The following is a 17,683-nucleotide window of genomic DNA, read 5'->3' on the forward strand; positions in this document are numbered from 1 at the left end:
ATTTTATAAAAATTAAGCTTAAACTTTCGATTATGTCAAAAAGAATTTCCGATTCTGGAGCTTCCAAAGGATCTAAAAAGCGAAAGCATGTTTCGATGTCCATCTAACAAAAAGTGGAATTCTTGCAAAAACAGGATAAACACATATCATTCGTTTGTCTAACCATTCCGAAATCTGTTTATCAGTTTCACGCTTCTCTGCGGGGGGGACGTCGCGGCGCGCAATGAATTGGATGTTGATTTGTCAGCACTTACCAAATAAAATAAAAGTATCTTCGGGGCAGATACTTTTATTTTATTCGGCTTATAATTCCTTAAAAGTAGTATTTCATCTCGATGTACTCCGTCTTTGATATAATTTAAATCAAATTCCTCGACATTATAAATATCAGGAATACACATCAAATAGTTTTCTGGTTGCAATTTTCTAATTGCGACTATGCGTAATGTATGCTTTACGCATGCCCGCGTTGAAAGAAATGTTTAATAAAGTAAACAAATAAATAGTAAGCATTCTTTTTGTAAATTTTGATACCCTTTTGATCATAATTGCTCTTTATTTCATAAATTACTGTTTCATATTTTTAATTTTATAATTTCTGCATGCCATCTTACCATATTTAAACTGATGATCTACAATCCGGAAAAACCGATAGTCCGGAATCGATAATCCGGAAATTCCTTTCCTTTATATAGGCCCTTTCTCTCTCTCTCTCTCTTTTTCTTTCCGGCTATTATTTTTTAGCCACTTATTTAAAATTTTATTTTATTTCATCTTTTCTTCCAGACCTTTTGAACTTGTACTATAATGTACGAAGTTCCTTTTTACTCTCATCTGAATATAAAACATCTCTATCCACATTACTCTTTCTCCTCCTCCCTGATTCTTATCAGAAGTCGAGTAAAACGTTGTTTCTACATCTTGACACTCGATTTGTGTCTGTGTGAATCAAGGAGGTTGGTGCAAAGAATGTCCTGTACCAACAATACATATTCTTTGGTTGGTGTGAATATAAAATTGCCCCTTTTCTTCGCAGCTAAGCTTCATTTTTCGCCCATATCTGCGGAAAGACTTAGAAGGTGCAAAACAAGACATCTGTCTACTTTGTTTCAACGATTAAGGAATCGTTTTGCTACAATTGCGAAAAGCACCTGCTGCTTGCAATGCTGATGAAGCCGAAAGTTCATGTTAAATAACTTTGCGCAGAAATAAGTGGTGGATTTTTATACAACGGTACGGCACATATTTCTTCTTAGGCCATCAATATTTCTTGGCACTTTGTTGTAGTTTTAAAATTGTTTCATCTCTTATATGTAATTAGGAGCAATGAATGAACAAACTAACCTTTATGAGAGCTAAGGTGACAGAAATCATGTTAGTCCAAAATAAACAAACTTGTTTTTCCTGACAATCATGCCCTTTATCTATCGCCCCAGATGTGTCTTCTATTCAAAATGTGTGGTTTATATCATATGTGCCTGCAGTAACTACTTTGCTTAATCTAAACATTCTAGCAGGTTCAGCCCTGAAAGTGTAGCATCTCCCAGAATGCCGTGAATGTCAGTTTTTGGAATATATTTGAGTCCAACTTGTATTGGGAATTTTGATGTGGAAAATGAAATTTCTTAAATGAGCTCATGCCTACTCACCCAACAGAAAAACCTCATGTATGTGAGGTAGGTAAAAGTCATTTGCACAAAAGCCCAATAAAACTTGCATTTCCTTCTTAATGCAGGATAAGATGTAATTAAAATGTGACACATGTAACTGTATCTGTATCAATCTTGCTTTTTAAGCAAGAAGAAAGGAGATGAGGCCTTTGGTGAATGCCGTTTCCTCCAGTCCGTGATTTTTAATTATTGAAACATTTAACAACAAACGTTTTTATAACTTTTTATTAAACATTTATAAACATCCATGCCATTGTCGGGATTCGAACCCGGTATTTCGGCACGGCAGTCAGCAACACTAGCCACTATACCGGTTGGGCGAGAGACATGAAACTAATCATTTGCAAATAACTCTACTTTCAAAGGGCATATGCTTATTCACACAAAAGACAAATTTTGTGTATGCAGTGTGTACCAAATCATTTAGACTATAACGTTCTTTAAACAATCATATCGTATTGACACAGGAAAGAAACCTCGTGTATGATGTATACAGCAAGTCATTATGACAAGCATCTGCATGTACATACAGGGAAAAAAATGTGTGTATATGGTATGTAAATATTCATTTGGAAAAAAGAGTGCCTTAAACATGAATATGTGTATACACGCAGGAAAGAAATCTTATGTGTGTATGATATGTAATAAGTCATTTGCTCAGAAAGGTAATTTAATCAACTGTATGCCTCTTCACACAGGAGCAAAACCTCATGTGTGTGAGGTATGTAACAAGTCGTTTGCTCAAAAACGTGATTTAAACAAGCATATGCTTCTTCACACAGGAGAGAAACCTCATGTGTGTGAGGTATGTAACAAATCATTTACTCAAAAACGTACTTTAAAAAACCATATCATTCTTCACACAGGAGCGAAACCTCATATGTGTGAGGTATGTAACAACACATTTACTCAAAAAATTCATTTAAACAAGCATATGCTCCGTCACACAGGAGAGACACCTCATGTGTGCGAGGTATGTAACAAGTCATTTGCTCAAAAATATGATTTAAAGAGACATATACTTATTCACACAGGAAAGAAACCTCATGTGTGTGATGTATGCAATAAATCATTTACTCAAAAAATTCATTTGAACAAGCATCTGTTTCTTCACACAGGAGAGAGACCTCATGTGTGTGAGGTATGTAACAAGTCATTTATTCAAAAAAGTGATTTAAACCAACATATACTTTTTCACACAGGCAAGAGACCTCATGTGTGTGAGGTATGTAACAAGGCATTTGCTCAAAAATCTGATTTAAAGAGACATATACTTATTCACACAGGAAAGAAAGCTCATGTGTGTGATGTATGCAATAAATCATTTACTCAAAAATTTCATTTAAACAAGCATCTGCTTCTTCACACAGGAGAGAGACCTCATGTGTGTGAGGTATGTAACAAGTCATTTCTTCAAAAAAGTGATTTAAACAAGCATATGTTTCTTCACACAGGAGAAAAACCTCATGTGTGTGAGGTATGTAACAAGTCATTTGCTTATAAAGGTGATTTAAACAGACATATACTTATTCACGCAGAAAAGAAACCTCATGTGTGTGATGTATGCAATAAATCATTTACTCAAAAAATTCATTTAAACAAGCATCTGCTTCTTCACACAGGAGAGCGACCTCATGTATATATGTAACAAGTCATTTGTTCAAAAAAGTGATTTAAACGAACATAAGTTTCTTCACACAGGAGAAAATCCTCATGTATGTGAGTTATGTAACAAGTCATTTGCTAAAAAAGGTTATTTAAGCAAGCATATGCTCCTTCACACAGGAGAGAGACCTTATGTGTGTGAGGTATGTAACAAATCATTTACTCAACAACGTACTTTAAACAACCATATCTTTAACACAGGAGAAAAGCTTTTTGTGTGTGAGGTATGTAACAAGTCATTTGCTCAAAAATGTGCATTAAAACAACATTTGCTTCTTCACACTGAAAAGAAACCTCATGTGTGTGAGGTATGTAGAAGTCATTTGTCTTCTACATTTATGTCTTAATGCAGCCTCCTTTTCAAATGAAGGATTCTATCTGAATGTTAAAATTAAGGGCTCAGCATCAGTAAAAAGAATTGCGTTTCCTTATAAAAATACTTAGGTACTTACGTATTATCGCAACCAGGTTGGCGCTATTTGTAACTTTGAGTAAAAAAGTATGAATAGAAAGAAAATGTACATTTATTAATTACAGATAATTTTTAATACAGTTTTTTATATTATTTTGTTTTAAAATATAAAATAGCAATTAAACCCTTACGGTTTCGAATTTGAATAAGTTGAACCCTACTTACAACAACCCTACGTGTTATACGTAGTTTTGTAAAAAGAGCATGTAAAGATTTACGAAATTTTCGTGCAAATTTTCGTAATTTATGAGAAAATAGCAGTGTACATGGATAAAGTCAAGAGTGTATTCAAATTCGAAACGGGAAGGGAAACCGGAATAATCTGCAGAATTATTTTTTCGGCGGAAATCTTTTGGCTATTGCTTTTAGCACTGATTGAAAACTGTATTCGCCATAACCATGTACACATCGACTTATTTTTACTTAAAATAACATCCCAGAATTGCAAAAAAATGGCATTGCGCATACTCTTGACTTTATCCATGTACACTGCTATTTTCTCATAAATTACAAAAATTTGCACAAAAATGGAGGAAAATTTTGTGAATCTCCACATGCTCTTTTTACAAAACTACATATAACACGTAGGGTTGTCGTAAGTAGGGTCACCAAATTTGGAAATTTATGTGAATTTTGGCCTGGTTGCGTTAATACGTAAGTACCAATACTTATTTGTATGTTCTTGATATTTTTATATTAAATCAGTTACATTGCATTGCTAATTTGAAGGATACTTGGTACTTTTCCGTTTCACCTGCGCAAATCTCGCCAAGCAGACTTTATTGGCGAAAACACACAGTATGCACATAAAAAGATGTTAGCAAATGTTAATTCTAAGAAATTTTTATTTTGAAGGCATAAACATTCTAATATCATTTAAAATTTTGTAAAAAGACGTTAATTTAAGAACTTACTATGCTTTCATGGTACAACATTCTGATTCGTCGTTTCATATCACGTGACCCCAAGTGATCTCATTTCACGTAAACTATGCTACAAAAATCTAATTGTCTCAGTAATTATCTACAATAATTTGAAGTTAAATCTTAATTTGAAATACAAGAATTATTAATTAAGAAGAATTATTTGAATTTGTACGAATAGCTTACTCAGAAATTATGTAAAACCGCAGTGATTTACTTCGCTAGTGCATTCTCATTAGAATGGATGAATTTAACCCTTGACTTTGCCTTTCCTATATTTTAGCCTTCAGGTGAACGGTGTGATTGCATCCTAATTGACTTAATTACCACGAATGGCCTTAGGGCATAAAACTCAAATATATGGTAAAACTTCTATGTAATTGTATGCCAGTATTGAGAGAAACAACATGATAAGAAATGACTCTGACTTGTTTTGAAAATGAGGCGTAAAAGGTTACCAGAGAGGATATTCCGTTTGGCATCAGTTGTATCATTTTTTGGCGACTTTATTGCTTGCGCAGGCAAAATGGAAAAGTACCGGATATTTTTTTCATTGTTTAATATTATCATTCGGTTAATGTTATTAAAATAGATTGTGGACAAACGTATGGTATACGTAAGGACCTATTGTATTTTGATGTCATTTACATAGTTATATCATTCTTTAAGAAATATTTATATCTTGTTTACATATCTTTTAATCATATATTCCTTCAAAGACGAAAATTTCGGATCAGCATCTTGCATAGTTAAACAATCAACATTAATTTTGCAGTTGTATTCAGGAGGAGAAATTAGCTGAATAACGTTATTGTGATCATAGACTTTGTGGCATCAAATATAATAGCAAGCAAAATGCTGTTAACTAAGCAATCTTATAAAATGGAACAATAGTATCTATTATTTTTATCTTATTGTAATAAACCGTGAGGCTCAAACAATTTGATACTGATAGTATATGTGCAGTGTATGAATAGTATCTTAAATTGGTTAACTAGACAAACAGTGAAATTGGAAAATACAATGGAACTCATGAAGTTCAGTACGAGTTTATAGAATTCAAACAAATTATTTTATTTTATATTATGATTTTGGTAGCTGAGTCTTCCATATTGCTTTTTGCGACTATTTTCAGTGAATGCCAGATGAATTTTATAGTCCTAATTCACTTACGTAATGTGAATGTTTTAGCCATGCATATTACTTATTACTATAATTTTGTGTCAATGCAAGATAAATTTATTGTCATACTCCTGTCACGTTCCATGGATGTTTTGTAAATATGAAAGTCTCTTTTTATATGTCTAAAAATCATGCATGGTTCCCTTGTAGGGTGTTCTTAATATTCTAATGCCATGTGGAGATATGAAGATGATTGCAGGAAGAATCATAAAGATATGATCTGTACATTATTCACGTATTATAAGTCAATCAGATATTCCTCTTTTTCGTAATTCTTTATCAAGTATTAATAGATACTCGTAAAATCATGTAGCTGATGAGCAAAAAGATCTTATATTTAACATCACCATAAGATCTTGCTGTCTATTGTCCCCCATTGAGGACCATTGGTGATAAAATTCATTAGTGCTGTTGCAGTTTTTACACACGAGTTGTAACTGTATGAACAAGCAGGAATTCCAGCTATGGATGTTTCTCTACTTGCTAAGTGGTAAAATAAAGCAATTAGTCTGAAGCAGTTTTGATTAATGATGCAATTTTGAAATCAGTCTTACGAAACTCTCTGATGTGCATTAACCACTAATTTAGAAATAACAGAGACCATAATAAAATCACTGAAGTACCTCTGATATGATGGCACAATGGCTACTTACCTGGGCAAATGATCTATGTTATCTCTAAATGTAAAAATCCTTAAATGCAGTAGTGAAGTCACTGAACACCAGTAATTTGACCTGAGTTTAATTCCAGGTGAACGGGATGGCTGCATGGGTGTTTCCATAGTTTTTCCCACGTGTAACATGGATGTGAGTGAGTATCTTTTCTATAGCCCTCCACAAATGCATCCCTCAAGTAAATAACCCTCGTGTGCTTTGCCATAGTCAAATAAACCAAACGAAACTCAATGAAGTTCAGTATATGGCTAATTTACCTGTATATTATCACTATATTTTTTCCATTTTGCTTGCCTTTTTATATTGTGTCGGTGAATTTACGCAGTGGCTCACATTTGTTACAAAGCTTATATGTTGGATAATTAGTAATTTTTGGTTCCAAATTTGAATCTTTCAGTATTGTGCATGCAGTTTTCATGTGTCCAAAATTAATATGAAATTTATATACAAAATATTTGCTTTAGAGTATTTCAGATTTAAATTATGCTGGCTTGTTAGCGAATGAAAAGAATTACTTAGTTAAATATGGACTAATAATATTCTGAAGTTTTTTATTTGTTACAATAAAAATTGTCATATACGTACAACAACATGAAAATGCGTTATATACATGTTTGGATCTTTTTAAAGTTCTTGGTTGAAACCTGCATGCTTAAAATCACATTTCCAGTCTCAAGAAGGATTGCAATATATTGGGCAATCCTTGATTTCCAATACCATCAGGCATTTTCGAATTGTTAATCAAAGTATTTCTTATAACACAACGACAATAATGACCGAGGCTTCTAGGTTGAGGGATGGTTTCAAATCCATCGAATCCACAATTTTGGAAATCATTGCAAATGTATTCTACAGCTCTGGCATCAAGGTACTTTAACAGTACATTTCTGGCTTCCTCATATGAAATGCAGTTATCAGAAATTGACCTCCAGTATATGCGCAGACATTGCAAGTATTTCTCTAATTTTGACTGACTTGTGAAGAGACAAAACGTCTCATGAATTATAGACTCTCTTAATGTTTCTTCTTGCTGCTCTTCTTTGGACAACGTTCGCCTGAAATGAAGAATTTTATTATGAAATAATAGTTCATAATTTTTTAATAAATAGCACTAATATGAATTTTATTTAAACAAAGTCATTTGCTGAGTTTGTTAAGTATTAGCAATAAGTATTTGCAGATTACATATTTGGCATGAAATAATTCATTCTAATCACATTAGTAAAACGGACGTTCTCATGGCCACCATCTCCCGAAGAAGACCACTCCTAGAAGTAACAAATATTAAGAACATAAATAAGCAAGTATATTTATAGCATACTTGTGTAAGATGCCCATTTGGAAACCAATTAAGATCATAGAAACCGTCCAAAATTTCTAGTTTCACTATCCATATGAAATGTTACAAATACTAAAAAAAGATCGAGAAATTTGCACCCTGTTGAAAAATATGCTTTGCAACAAATAGTACTTAATATGATTTTGAAACATAAATGTTAGCCTTGCCTCAGTATATTTAATTCATCTTATTGCCCAGATTGAAGCATAGTGTTCTTTAACTATTTATTTACTTTGATTAATTATATATTCTAATTAATCATTTGCAGTTAGTAAAGCATAAAATCTCTATGTTCAAGTAGTAACAAATTAGTTTATTTCAAATTACTGAAATAGGTAACATTTATTTTTGACGTTTGCAACCCCAGATAGGAATGCAAATAATAAGTTTCAAATTATTAACCTTTTTCTATGAGTTTTGAAAAAAATGTTGAATTTAGAAACATAATTAAAAGTTAGTAAAAATAATCTACTTTAATTATGTTTAATTTTTTACTACGTCACAAAGGTAGCATAAAATGGGCTATAGGTGATCAATAAGAATAAGTGGTTTGATTAAACTATTTTATGGAATATTTAGAAACAAAGGAGATGATCAAAAGAAAAAAAATATTAGTAGGCAGGTCTTCTTGCATGCTTAATCAGTACTTTTGAAACCGCTAAACAGAATTAAAAAAGAAAAGAAAAAAAAAAAAAACCCTCTTCATTTGTTCCTCTTTGTTAAAACATAGTATATCAGAAAATGATCTATATCATAAACTGTTTTTTAAAGTTTTTCTTAAGTATGTTATTTATAACTTATCTTTGTGATTCATGTCATAATTTTATTATATGATGTTATTAATCATATGAATTGTCGCACTTTAGAATTTCTCTTTAATTGTCTTTGAAAGCCTTGAATAGGATAAAACCAGTGTATCTATCAGTAATCACCATCACTGACAGCCATCTTCCCCTTCGCAGATGATAAAAGACATTTGTGACCATCTGTGGTCATTTTAGAGAAGATCCATATATTCAGTGTAAGGATTTCACTAATTTCACCAGCAAACGTAGAGATTTTTTAAATTATTAAATCCTAATGAACATTTTTCGAATTAAATATTTTGTTGATTGAGAAGTGTTTAAAAATTAAGTTTTTCAATTTCAAAAATCTAAAAATATACATAACAAAAACCACCAAATATTAGAGCCCTGCATTATATTTTAAGAAATAAAATAATGAAGAATCTGCATAAATATATGTATGTTTCTGGCATTGTGACAAAACAACAATACTCAGAGCCCTGAAAATTTGAATAACCTAATCCTCCACCCGAATATGGGCATCTGAAAGCCCTAATTTGGAATTTGTTTTATTATAGAGTTCTTGTTTTCTAAACTGTTAAGGAATTTTTTATTAGAGGACTCGACGCTTTCAAGCGAACAAGGCGGAAAAAAAAATTATCTGCATCGCGCGAGTCTGTGTGTCGGAAATTCGAAAGATATGCTCTATTTAAATTATATTGTGATATTGCTGATTTTTGAATTTTATAATTTAGGTGCGAAGAACATGATATTTAATACAAAAAATGTATCGCACAAGACATAAAAAAGCCATTTTGGGTGTAGTGTGCGAAGAACATGATATTTAATACAAAAAATGTATCACACAAGACATAAAAAAGCCATTTTGGGCGTAGTACTCGTACAATTTGAAATGTTTCAGATCTTTTAAAAAAATTTTCTTAATTTTTATTTATTTATTTTTTGGGCCACCAGTTCACACGGGTTAAAAGCAAAAGCAGTTTGTTCTGTTTTCAATTTAGTGCATTTGAATAAAAGCTTTTCACATTATCATAAAAAGCACTGCCTCTTCATTCATTTTAAATTTATTCTATCGAAATTTACCAAAACTTATACTTGGGAAAAGTACCTGGAAACTATACGAAAATGCCTACTTTTCTAATCATTAAAACACAGTTCGCATGTGGTATTACTACAGCTTGTAATCTGTGCCTAATAGGAGTATAAGCAATGCGCAGCAAGAATTAATTATTTATGTGAAGAAATAGCAACATTAAGTTTTTTTTTAATGAAAAAGGAAATGTTTATGGATTTGAAAAATTTATTTGTATTCAAAGCTTTTTTGCTAAATGTTGTTTTGAAAATAATGTAAATATTAATTGTTAGTCTTGTTAAATAAAAGTTCATCTCTCCAAAATCCTTTTACATGTTTCTGCATTTTATCCTGCAGATCCGACAGATATAAAAATTAGCCTGTCCTGATGTATAATCTAAACTTATGTGACACGCAGAAAATAGAGCTAATTGTAATTAGTTTTTCTGTTGACAGATATAAAGAATAGCCCGTCCTGATCTATAATCTAAACTCATGTGACAGTTCACGCATAGTTTAATTAGTTTCTCTGTTATTAGTTCAAAACGCTTAGGCACAATTTTGAAATACCCTGTACTGAAGACGCCACATCGTCTAAATCGATAAGAACTTCATTTTTTGTTCCAAAAATTTTCTATTGACTGAAACAATCGTTAAGGAATTCAGTACATAGCAATATGTCTAATAGTTAAAAGTAGAAGAAAAGAAAATAAAAAAAAAAAAAAAAAAAAAAAAAATACTGAATTTATCATATTTAATGAAAGGTGATTACTTAATTTGGAAAACGTAACAATTTCTGAACATGAACAGTGAAAGTAACAACCAGTAATGTTACTACCATGCGAATTCTCTCAGAAGTGATAGATATGAATTTTAATTACAGTAAAGAATCATAATAAAAAAATGTAAGAAAAGTAAACAATTTAATATAATTGAAAATCTCTGCCACACTTTTAAAATTGTACTATTGTTTAATGAACAGTGTGCTTTCCCTTTTATACTACTTTCACATTCGTCTGGTTGTGTTAAATTTGTTTTCAGCAATCTTAAATGTTGTAAGAATAATTTTTTGCAGTGTTTTATAATAAACTTGTACTTCAAATGAACTTTTCTGTAAATAAAATGTAATCCTATGAGAGTTGAACGTGAATTTTACGCCCCATTTCTATACAACACTTTTGCAAGGTATCAAAATTGAAAAGAAGAATTTTTCCAAATGAGTTGGAAAGGACGCTCTTTCAATTAAAACAAAAGTTAAGGAAATGAAGATGTTAAGATTAAAAATTAAAATTAATGTTAATATAATTGCAATTTTTTATTGTATATCATAAATGAACAGTAAAATAATTATGGCCATAATTTTTAGTAGGCTAATAAATGCAAATATCGTAATCAATCTGAAAATATTTATAAATAATATATAAAATAAATATAAATATTTATAAACTACAAATGATAAAGAAACTAATATATTTTAGAATAAGGAAGTGGGATTAAAATAACTTTATAAAAACCCATATCAGATATTTAACCTCATGTTCAATTCAGAACTTCCTGCTCTTATGGAGGTAATCTTTGCTTTTTTCAGAAACAGTTATGAAAAACCGTGATATCTAAAAGTGTAATGTGTGGGTAACCAGATTCTTCACTGTGTCCACGCTAAATCTGGCTTACTTTTTAGCCATTAAATGTAAAATTTTCTTTCGCTGATGACTTTATCTGGAGATAATTCACGTATCCTAAGTAACTGCAAGATAAATTGCATGTGAAAGAGAGAGATCTTTTTAAAATGGAAGGACTATACTTCAGCCGAAAGGGAAATTTATTCTACTTTTTGATTTAAATAGGGTAACACTTTTGGTAAATGGTCATAAAAAAAAAATTTCTCTACTGTTGCTCAGAGCTCTTCTTCTCCATAAAACCAAGGAGGCTCCTTGCATAAAACAAGTTTTCAAAACGTGAGGCAGGAAAATACAGTTTATGTCAAAACCTGCGAAATCTCTTGCCATCTGTTCCCTTATTATTTTCATGAACACATAAAGCTACATAATTTCATTTTTATTTATATTTAGTTCATTTTCCAATTTTATATAATGTGCAGAATTTTTTTAACTTAATAATAGTAGAATTTTCCACAGACGATTGAGTATTTCTCATTCAATTAATTCAGTTTTCACTTCGCGATAAGACAAAAATACATGAAAGCTTAAAATATCTGTATTAAAAATTCCTAATTATTGAAAATTAAGTAAATCTTAAACACTTATTTCCTCAAAAAAATTCCAGAAAGGATTAAGCATGATTTAATTCGCAATAATAAATGAAGGCGTTATTTTTGTTCTTGCGAAGCTTAGTCTCTCTAAATTGGCAACAAATCTACAATTCTGCTGTTTCAAACGTAAACAAATATGTCCGCCATGTTATTTAAAACTTAACCGCACTTAAACAGCTTTTAAATTGTTCATAATTGTAGAAATATTGCTTCCAGAATTACGAAAGGCATAAAACCCTTAACTGTAAGATAAGACCAACATAATTCAATCATTTTTAAAGCAAAAAATGTACAATTTACAAATATATAAGAGTAAAGAAACTGAAGTAGTTTTATCATTTTTTTGTACGAAGCGAGTCTTTTATTCTGTCCTTACGTACAGATATCAGGCAAAAACATCGTTAAATTGCATTCGATAGCGGTCAAAGTGGATATTTTCATTGAAATATGCTGCCTGAAACTTTTCGCGATTACAATACTTCCTTTTTACTTCGTACAAGGAAGTAAACAAAACAATGTATATCTTACTATCATATTGTTTTGCTGTTTTCTCTCAAATTTAAGATATAGCATTGATCGTGAATGAGAAGTTTCAGATGGTAACCCTCTTGCTTATAGAGAGACTGACATAGCACAAGAGGCAAGAAAATCTTATCTGAGAAAATGTAAAAGTAGGACAAAAACCACTGCTATTAATACACATGATCACAGAAATTTGTACAAAATCTCCTACTCCATGGAAAAATTATGTCACTAGATATTTAGATATTATTCTTAAAAATTGTAAAAGAAAGCATAAAATATTATTAATAAATGATTACATACATGTTATCATTTGTTTTTGATTTTATGTTACTTAAACGGAATACTATTTCATTAGTATCTCTTTAGTGAAGTCAGATTGCCCTGCTTCGATCGAGATGTCCCCATGCCCCAAATCAAAATAACAATAAAAAAATTGAAACATGTTTATCCTAAATATTTTGTTAAAGACATAAAGTTTATAGTGCTCAGCTACAGAAATTGGGTAATATATAATCCATGCTATTATAGTTTGAAATTGCGAAGTTAGCGAGTGTAATTAAAAGATTACTCGTTTATTTCTTTCCTGCCATTTATATGTATTAAAAATATTGTCATTAATTGCTTTACTTATTTTTATGTTTTTACAATGCTACGAAATCCTCATAGACATTTTTAGTAATTTTATTATGATAATTGACTGTGTTGCTAATATTAAACTGCAAATGTAAGGAATTATATCATGAAATAGTAAATACTTGTTTAGTGATTTTTTTTTTTCCCCTGAGCATAGAAGCCAGCCTCGGACATAAAATACTGCAGAAAATCAGATTCCCTATCCATGTGCTTTGTTATCATCGTCTAGGATGCAAACATGGAACAAAACATTTTCCTTTTTTTTAAGAATAAGCTAATAAATTATTTTCAAAAAATTAGGTTGTAGTATTAGATTCTCATTGGTTTGTTTCTTTGTTAAGATTTTGCTCCTTCGAGATATTGCTTAGAAACACTTGTTTCATTCATGTAGTCCCTCTCAAAAATGTGCATCGTTTCCACTAACATAAAAAAATTATTCTGAAAAAATTGGGGGAAAAGGTTAAGAAATCAACCTCATATGATCATTAATCATTCAATGAATCTTTCATTTATCTTCATATAGCCTCACTACATCACATTCTCAGAACACTACACTTTGTTAAACATAGGATCTTTAATTTCATTTTCAAACAGAATCAGTCTGTAATATAGGTGTTTCTGAGTGTTTTGGCATTCGCGAAGTGTAATCTCTTTAATTACATTTCAATTTTAATTAGTCTGTTGTTTAATAATTTGAGTGTTCCTATACAAAAATTACTTTAGATAATTATATTTATTTAAAATTTTAAATAATGTTTTTAAAAAGTAAAATAGATTTAATAGATATAAATTTAAGTAGATTTAATTTATAAACTTTAAGGAATTTCTAATGAGCATATAGAACTTTATTTTAATTAACAAAGATGAGTGTGATATTATTATATTACATAGGCGAATAGTGCATTTTTAAGTTTTTTTTTCAATTATTTTTTTCATAAATGTAGAAGCTCCCTGCTTGTATGAAATGTTCTGCATTCACAAAAAATATGGTCAGTTTTTTTGCATTTGCGCAGTTACCAAGTATTAGACACATTTCATGCACATAATATAAAATAACACTTGCATCGAAATATTTCAGAAGCGCTCCTAGCAAATGATTTTTGACTCATCAAATTAAGCTGCGTTAAGCAATGCAAGATTTTAATGTTAATGATTTTGTGGATCATTGATTGGCAATGAAGTGTGTTTAGCATGGATTTAAATTTATCGTGAATAGAAAGGTCGCCGCTTTTTCGGATGGCCAAGAGTCACAAGCGCGAGTCTCCTTTCCCCATCGATGACGACTAGCTGATAGCTTTGCACTTTGTAATCGATTACGAAGTCTCGATACTTTGTTTACGTTTTAGGCGGAATTGTGGAAAATTTTGCGGAACGGAAAAGGGCCTTCACCTTCATATTTTATTTTATTTATTTTTTTTTTTTTTGCGGTATACGAGACTGGGCGCAATGCGAATAAATCTGTATGATACACAGAAACTTGCTCATATTGCTGATACAATGATCAAGAGTATTGATATGTTTAGTTCATTTCTGTTGTTAAAATAAAAAACCGCAATTGTGCATGTAATGAGTGTCAACAATAATGAAAATTTAGATATGTCTGTATTGTTGACTAAGTAGTAATAATGCCTGATTGTAAAATATATATTAGACTACTGATTGTATATGTACGATTTAAAGTAATAATTACGTAGGGTAGAACACAGCAAAAGAATCACTGAATATTTATTTATTTGAATGAACCGTAATTTTTGTTTTGTTCATAGGGATATATCTTTTTTAGGTGATATATCTATTTTAATATATTGTGTACTTAATTGTGTGTGCATATATATACGAATAAACGGGCCTTAAAACTTGGGTTGATTTAGTAAAAAATTAAATATAGTATAATGTGTTATTATAAACATTATAATACTATACCACACAAGCACTTTCTTATATATGTAATATAATCTTAGAGAAATACCAATTGAATCCTTCTTTGAATATCTATAATATTCTCTGACTGTGTTGTTTCATATACAATGATTAAGCAAAGACAGCGTTAAAATTTTGCTCCGAACAGCTGAGATGCGTGTCTTAAATTTTGTACTAAACAGCACAAACTTATGTCTGGAGGAAAGAAATTTATAAATTTTGTTTTGTCTACGATTTTCATTTCTCTACATCGAAAAATTATACTGGGGTGGGGGCACCACTTCACTTGACATTTGATTTCAAGTGGCATCTGATGTTTTATGTCAATAAAAATATGACAGTTCATCCTAATTTTAATCTCTTCTTTATTGTTAGCTTTTAAGAAATTTGCTTCTTATTTGCATTTTGTTCTCTTTCTGTCAGTAGATGATATTAAGGATTTGGTTTTTATTATTTAACCATACTCTCCAATTTCTTTCTGTTGCTTCTCATGTAGGCACGTTTCTTTTTCATTCTTGCAGCAGATATTAAGATGTGTAGTGCTTCAAGTGAACTAATATTTTGTGGATTTTTGTTTGCTATTGATTTCTTTTTAAATTATAATCCTGCTTAGTGTTAAGATTTATGCGCTGTTTATATCTGGTAATTAATAATAAAAAAACTATGTATTTTCATCATTTTGTGTACATTTTAACCATACAATTATTTTTGTATGCGAATAAATTTGTATTTATTGACTTTTCTTTACACCCAATTATCCCTAAAGTATATATGCTATGCTCAATGCATTATTTCAGATTCAAAATGTATACACAGAGAGATGCATATCACACTATGATGATAACAAAAGTGGTAATTTAATAACATTGACATCAAATATCACCTAAGACAACCACTTCCATAGAAAAGTTTTTGTAGCAGCTGTGTCTGACTGTCTTACAGAAGTGTTTTGTGATTTAGAATTAACTCGCTGTAATACTGATGCAATTTAAGGTTACTAATATGTGCATTCAGCTGTTTTTCTTTATTAGTTCAAACAACCCATGTTATTGATCAAAAAGCAATACCTTATTGTTAGTCATATTATAAAAATTAAAAAATGGCTTTTGGAAATTTTCCTCCTTATGCAATGATTTCCAGTTTGGTAAAAAAGCTTTCATAAGTTGATCTTACTATGGGCACATATTGAATTTTATTTAGTGTTAAAAATCATTTCTATGGTATATGTACATATTTTTACACTTTTTAAAATACTTCAGAAATTCATTATCTCATGCCACAAGGCATGCATAAAATAAGCTTATTTCCTTGTACTATTATTAAGCTGTCCAGAAGAAGCCTTTTTTTGACAATGGATCACTGAAAGTTATGCTGTATCTTTATGTTAATTAGAAAATAATTTTGGATAATAAAATAAATGTATTAGAAAAATATTATATTAAAATGATATTTTTAAAACACATAATTAAATTAATGTATTCTAATACATTAATTTAATTATGTGTAATTAATCTGTAATTTAAAGCAAACCTTCGTTCTTCAACTACATATTCATTTCCGATACCCAAAGGCTAATTCCATCATAATAACTTGTATTTTAACTCGTCATTATTCAGCAAAACTTTTTGATTAAAAAATTCTGTATTCGTCCTTTGTGATAAAAGCCCAAGATACGAACCTCCACCATCTGCAAAATGCATGGCTCTCTTTGTACAGGATCTCTGTGGCTGTTACTGGAAGCCTAGAGTACGTTCAAGCAGTAGTAAATAGGCTTCCTTATTCTCCGTTTATTTAGTGTGTGATATATTTGTTTGTGTGTGTTTATTTGATAGTGTGTCTGTATAAATACTTTTGTCTGCCATTGGAAATAAAAATATATGCATTACAAATCCGAGTTATTAAGTATATTAAGGCTGTTTACATTTTTCATTCCAAAACATATATTCAATTAAAATACATTATGCAATTTGTGTTCATCTACATTTGTTAATGTTTAATTAATGCCAACAGAAACATGTTCGCATAAATTCCTCTAAGTAATTTAAACATGAGGTTGTTTAAGAAGGCCATTTTTATCCATTCATTTACTGAAATATTTGCATTACTTCTTATATATTAAAATTTACATATATTATGTACTTTTTTCAGTAGACAATCCAAGAATATTCTATATGTTAAAATGTATGGTATATGCAATAATTCCCCCCCAAAAAAAGAAAAAAAAAAAAAACTTATCCTCTATTTGTGATCTTATTATCTGATTGTGTCTTCTTCAAAATACACAAATAATCTGATGGAATGAAAATATTTTGGTCATTAAAACTTTTTAATCACTGCTCTTTACATCTACATTTCTTTTTTCACATAATCTGAAGTTTTCGAGTAGTCTGAAGGTTTTCAAACTGTGTTTCACAGAAATTTTAGATACCATGCAACTCCTCTAGGGCATCTGTAAGTCAAAATTTAAAACAATTTTTAATATCACTGGACATCAAAATGAAATACTTGAAATAATCTTTGAAATTCTCTT

General features: G+C 30.4%; 2 protein-coding genes across 2 annotated transcripts; one reads left to right on the plus strand and one right to left on the minus strand.

The window, feature by feature from the left end:
• Positions 1-1,063: 1,063 nt before the first annotated feature.
• On the plus strand, positions 1,064-17,561 carry LOC146993830 (uncharacterized). Its single transcript, XM_085826564.1, has one exon. It carries the CDS (start codon positions 2,176-2,178, stop codon positions 3,316-3,318), a length of 1,143 nt encoding a protein of 380 aa, XP_085682690.1. The 5' UTR covers positions 1,064-2,175; the 3' UTR covers positions 3,319-17,561.
• Positions 7,132-11,471, minus strand: LOC146993831 (uncharacterized). The gene is made up of 2 exons (XM_085826565.1): positions 11,336-11,471; positions 7,132-7,641 (listed from the first exon to the last, which is right to left on the minus strand). Exons 1-2 carry the CDS (start codon positions 11,338-11,340, stop codon positions 7,245-7,247), a joined length of 402 nt encoding a protein of 133 aa, XP_085682691.1. The 5' UTR covers positions 11,341-11,471; the 3' UTR covers positions 7,132-7,244.
• Positions 17,562-17,683: the final 122 nt, after the last annotated feature.

The sequence above is a fragment of the Stegodyphus dumicola genome, chromosome 11 (assembly GCF_044657685.1).
Source record: "Stegodyphus dumicola isolate Sdum_Otavi_A_Nest chromosome 11, ASM4465768v1".
NCBI classification, from domain to species: domain Eukaryota; kingdom Metazoa; phylum Arthropoda; class Arachnida; order Araneae; family Eresidae; genus Stegodyphus; species Stegodyphus dumicola.

Coding starts and splice junctions, on each gene's coding strand:
- LOC146993830 (XM_085826564.1), top strand. CDS start 2,176: ATGACAAGCATCTGCATGTACATACAGGGAAAAAAATGTGTGTATATG.